Source organism: Primulina tabacum, chromosome 11 (genome assembly GCF_025594145.1).
Source record: "Primulina tabacum isolate GXHZ01 chromosome 11, ASM2559414v2, whole genome shotgun sequence".
NCBI lineage: Eukaryota > Viridiplantae > Streptophyta > Magnoliopsida > Lamiales > Gesneriaceae > Primulina > Primulina tabacum.
Genome location: NC_134560.1, coordinates 8558550 through 8564549, shown reverse-complemented (window position 1 = coordinate 8564549; position 6000 = coordinate 8558550). Strand labels below are relative to the sequence as shown.

The 6000-nt window shown below is 32.0% G+C and overlaps 2 protein-coding genes across 2 annotated transcripts; one reads left to right on the top strand and one right to left on the bottom strand.

The window, feature by feature from the left end:
- Positions 1–1827: 1827 nt before the first annotated feature.
- Positions 1828–3079, bottom strand: LOC142519326 (glutathione S-transferase T3-like). Its single transcript, XM_075622308.1, has 2 exons — positions 2666–3079; positions 1828–2593 (listed from the first exon to the last, which is right to left on the bottom strand). The coding sequence occupies exons 1-2, from the start codon at positions 2957–2959 to the stop codon at positions 1901–1903; spliced, it is 987 nt and encodes a 328-aa protein (XP_075478423.1). The 5' UTR covers positions 2960–3079; the 3' UTR covers positions 1828–1900.
- Positions 3080–4229: 1150 nt separating this feature from the next.
- LOC142519605 (uncharacterized) lies at positions 4230–4925 on the top strand. Its single transcript, XM_075622645.1, has one exon. The coding sequence runs from the start codon at positions 4230–4232 to the stop codon at positions 4923–4925; it is 696 nt and encodes a 231-aa protein (XP_075478760.1).
- Positions 4926–6000: the final 1075 nt, after the last annotated feature.

The window sequence follows — 6000 nt, the reverse complement described above, 5'->3', positions numbered from 1 at the left end:
AAGAAGGTGCAGTAGGCAACACTTGGACATATATGTTAGTTTGAAATTTTGTTTGAAACATGGCAATTGAAGATTACAATTAACATTGAAACAAGAATTGATAACATACGAACTAAGCTTAGTCTACAGAATTATCTATGGAACGGAATTAATTTCCAAATCCTTCAATAACTTTTCAATATCCTCGGATAACTTCTCCATTTTCATACCTATGTTGCGATTCTCACGACCTAAATCCGATAATTCCTTTAGTAGATAAACTAATTTCTTACTTTCATTTGTTCTCGGAACACTACGTTTTGCTGTAGTAGACGCAGAGCTACTGGACTCATTCAAATCTGGAACCTGAACCGGTTGTTTCACGGACAAATTAAAGGCTTCCTCGGCAGCTTCTCTACTGTCGTAACCTTTGTAACAAGCACCAGGAAAACGATTAATTGGGCATTGGCCTCAGGCCATCTATCGTACACTCCAATCTTCCTTCCGACGAACACGACGTCTGTTTTGGTCTGCATTTAACACAACATATATTACAATTTTATAACGAAAAATTGATCTAGGAAAAAATTTACTCAATTTTAGACAGCAAATGGAGTACAATAATTGAAAAATGTATCTGACATTTGAACAAAAAAATGCTTATTCAAATCATTAACTTGGAGACAGAAACAAATTATTCAAAGAAAATAATATCACCATCTTATATACTTTCACACAGGCTTCAATCGTTTCGTCTGTAGATTTTTCCTTCAACCCAACCTTGCACGTTGTACTTCGATAAATCAACGGTCTACAGACCTGCATATTTTACTTCTCAAACACACGAAGACATCAAAATTAACGAAAAACAACGAAGGGTTAAATACTTTCGTTCTTCTTGCGATTTTGAAAAATTCCGAAATTAAAAAAAAAATGGAGGAACAATTTGCAACACATCACCTTGAATTCCTTTCACATATCTTTTTCTGATCTAGATCGGATTTCTAATCTACGAAAGGCGAAATAGCAGCATTGCGTGAGAGAGTAGTTGGGTAGATCTGTTCTTGGAGTCAAAGAGAAAGGAAGCGTGATATGTATTTTTTTAGGGGTAAATATGAAAATTAAATATTGTACTAGTATTTATCCGGACTGAATAAATAGAACCAAACATAAACTCACTTTAAACCCTTTACTAAATATCCATGTAATAAACTTTCTTATCTCTTCTATTAACTTGTAATTATTAATCTCATCCTAGTAACCAAACGTTGCCTAAATGATATATAGTATAAGACTTGCATAATTGAAATAATCAGTTATATAGTTTTTATGATGATAGATGATGTAGTCGCTATCTCATGATGTACATTCACATGTAAACTTTTGACATAACACATTAGTTTGAAAATCAAGCTAGTTAGGGCATCTCCAACCGGGACAGCAAAATAGCATTTCACGCTATTTTGCTGTCCTATGCCCACCAACCGGGGCGCTATTTTGGAATCCAAAATAACGTCCAGCGCCTCCTGAGTCAAATTTGACGCAGGGTGTTATATATATTTTTTATTTTTTTTTGAATTTTTATTTACTTTTTTTTATTTTTAAATTATGATTAATTTAATAAATAATATATTTAATAATATATGAATTCTTTAATATATTTTAAATGATTTAAAAGCATTTAATTAATATATTAAATAAAAAAATATTTTGTTAGTATTAATAATTGAAATTTATTTGATTAACATATTAATCTATAAATTGAAAGGTTAATGTAAATTATTACTGTAAATAATATAATCGAATACACAAATTTATTGAATAATATTTAAACATTCAAATACACGATTAAAATAAAAAAACGAAATCAAATACATTTAATTTAAGTGCAAGGATAATAAAATAGAATCAAACTAAATTATCAATAATCTGGAAAATCAGGTTCTGATCCAGATCCAGATCCTCCAAAATCACCAAAAAATTTTCCAAATGTGTTGCCTTCACGTTGACGACGTTCTTCCTTTCTTTTCTGCATAATTCTTGCTATTTCATTTTGAACCATTTGACGCATTTCTGGATCACCAATTGTGGTCAGATCCATGTACAAAATTTTATTCTCCTCTTGAAATGCAGCCAATGCTATTTGTTGTTGACAAATTTCTAGCTTTTTTTGTTCATTTTGCAACATGAACAACTTAATATCATAATTTTGTTGCATATCGGTAGCTCCCTTTTGTAGTACATTGATAAGATCGCGATGACCTTCCTTCATCGTAGAAATTAAATCTGATACATTTTCTTCTCTTTTTTTCTTTAATTTGGATTTTTTCACTCCAAGTGGTCGCTGAGATGGAGTTCCACATGCATTTTCATCACTACTTAAATTAACTGAAAATGAATTTATTCCTTGAGAACCTGACATTGGGGATTCCGGTTCTTGATTATCTGATTGTGATGAATCTAAATTTGTGACATGTTGTTTTGATAGTGGTATCGGTGCACTGTCGTTGGCCGAAAATTTCTCCAAATCTTTCATGATAGGCCATACATGATCAAATTTGAATCCTCGACTGAAATTTTTATCTTGCATCATTAAATCTTTTGCTCGGTTCAACTGCACAAAAATATCCAACCCGTATAAAAATAAAGTTAGCGTATCCAGAATATTTTAAAACTAAAGACTTACAATATCTTCCTCGGATGCGCCACTCGGCTTCAGCTTCTCAATTATGCTTACACAGCCACATAATTTTCTAACAGCACGGAGGATAACTTGCATGCGACATTGCATTGATCTTCTATTACGTTCTTGCATGTTATTCGATCTGCTGCCATTGAAAGCTTCTTCAATACGACTCCAAAAACGATCTTTGGATTGGTTTATACCGATGATAGGATTTTGCGAGACGTTAAGATAAACATGACATAATAGCTTATCTTCTTCGATAGAGTAGTTAGATGTTCGGCTACTGGAGTCCATTGATTTTCTTTGAAGAAATATGATATTTGGAGTATGATTTGTAATGTTTGATAATTCATTAAAACAATCAGGAGTATATTTATTGTAGAAAATCCACCTACCATTTCAAATGCATCTACCGGTCCAAATGCACCTACCGATTCACCTACTGTTCCAAATTCACCTTCCGTTCTAAATGCACCTTACCTTCCAAATTCACCTACTGTTCCAAATGCACCTACCATTCCAAATCCATCTACTGTTCCAAATGCACCTACCGTTTCAAATCCATCTACCGTTCGAAATGAACCTACCGTTCCAAATCCACCTACCGTTCCAAATGCACCCAACCTTCCAAATTCACCTACCATTCCAAATTCGTATAATGTTCCAAATGCACCTACCATCCCAAATTCATCTACCTTTCCAAATATACATAACCTTCCAAATTCACCTACCGTTCCAAATTCACCTACCGTTCGAAATGCACCTACCGTTCCAAATCCATCTACCGTTCCAAATGCACCTAACCTTCCAAATCTACCATTATATAATGTGGATTGTATTATCCTACTAACACATAAATCTTGCATTTTTCATATCACAAAAATGAATCCGACTTTTCAATTTGATGCAATATCATCTAGCTCATATTCATTGTCAGATAATGAAGATGATATTCAATTCTTCGAAAATCTCCAAAACAAAAACAATGCAATACTGACAACTATATCTCGAGAACAAAATTGGGTTGCTTCCTATATCTCGAGAACAAAATTGGGTTGCTTCCTACATCATCCAACAAGAAGAAGAAGTCACACATGGAGGTTCAATTCCGGGTCACATATTCATTCGACGCGACCGTGAAATTGCTGATCGTAAGTTGTTTAACGACTATTTTGCTGAAAATCCAGTATATAATGAAGCAATGTTCCGTAGACGATTTCGAATGTCTCGGAATCTTTTCCTTCGGATAGTAGATGATATACAGAATCACGATGTTTATTTCATACAACGAAGTGATAGTTTGGGACGGCTCGGGTTGTCGACTAATCAAAAAGCAACTGCTGCATTGAGAATGCTAGCATATGCCTTACCTGCGGATGCTACTGATTAATACATCCAAATAGGAGAATCGACTGCAATTCAGTGTATGCAACGCTTTTGTCGAGCTATAGTGGAAGTTTTTGATTAGCAGTACTTGAGATCACCTACGGCCAATGATGTTGCTAGACTACTCTATATTGGCAAACAACGAGGTTTTCCTGGAATGTTGGGAAGTCTCGACTATATGCATTGGAGGTGGAAAAATTGCTCCACGGCTTGGGCGGGACAATATGCAGGTCGTAGTGGTTCTCCAACAATCATTTTAGAAGCGGTGGCTGATTATGATATTTGGATATGGCATGCATATTTTGGTATGCCCGGAACCAATAATGATATAAATGTTTTAGAGTCGTCCAGTCTATTTTCCAATCTTGCACAAGGAATTGCTCCTCCAACTCATTACAATATTGGAAGCAAAGAATATGATACTGGATATTATCTAGCTGATAGTATTTATCCGAAATGGTCAACTATTGTGCAGACTATCCATGATCCGCGTGGTCCAAAGATGCAGTATTTTGCGATGAAACAAGAGTCATGCGGGAAAGATGTGGAGCGTGCATTTGGCGTTCTTCAATCACGATTTGCAATTGTGGCATCTCCCACCCGTGGTTGGAAGAAAAATCATTTGCATGATATAATGAAAGCATGCATTATAATGCACAATATGATAATCGAATGTGAACGTGATCTTAGTGTACCAATTCAAGATGCGAGGGAAGCACCGACTCCAGTGGTAGAAATTGTTGTCAATGAACATATCAAATTTCAAGAATTTCTCGCTCGATATATAAAAATAAAAGACAAAGACGCCCACTTTGCATTACGAAATGTTTTGATTGATCATTTATGGGATGAATATGGTCATTCAAATATTTGAAATTGTATTTGTATTGTATTTTTTAATTTAATGTCATGTATTTGTACTATGTTTTTTTAATTCAATGTCATGTGTTATTATATTTTATCAATTTAAATAATTTATGTTTCAATTCGTATAATATTAAAAAATTAAATAAATTTTTAATAATTATTAAACAATTTAAATAAATATTAAACAATAATTATTAAAGAATTTAAATAATCATTAAACAATTTAAATTAAACAATTTAAATAAATATTAAACGATACTTATAATTATATTAATAAAATTAGAAATAATATTTAATAATTAATAAGAAATAATTTAAATATATTTTTGAAAAGAAATATTCTGAGAATATTCTTTTTAGAGTAAGACTTGAAGTAGATAGGTTGGAGATGAATATAATATGTGGTGCAGAAATTGCACTATTTTAAAATAGAGTTACTTTAAAATAGAATTTTGGGTTGGAGATGGCCTTAGATAAACTGTTTTAAAGTGACAGACGTATCCGAAAAAATATTGATTTGGAAAATCGAATTCATGATTGTTTATATACTGCTCTACCATTAGTTTTTCGAATGAATTTTGCTTGTGGCCATTTTTCTGCGCAAGCTTGATTGGCTATCTCATTTATCTGCTAATAGAAATTTTAAATCTTTTTATAATTATTATCTCTAGCTATATATATATATATATTCATTATAAAAATGTATTTTTATAATAATTTACTAATTAATATCTTTAAATCTACTCATCAAATCAAAGCTCGACATGGGATAGGGACAATGGAATAGGTCCTCGTCAAAGCACAACACATGCGCTCACGTGAATTGAAGAGAATCCAATCCACATTCTTGTATTTTATTAATAAATATATATATGATAAAATTGTTTATAAAAATTAATTATCTAAAAATTTATTATTATTTTAAATTGATAATTGATAATTCCCGAAACAAATTAACGAGTTGAAACTATTAGTACTTTAAAATAAACATTTTTGATTTTAAATATTTTTATTTATTTATTTATTTATAATTTGTATATAATCTGCTAAAGAACATGATTCTTATTTGAAATAAAGAAATA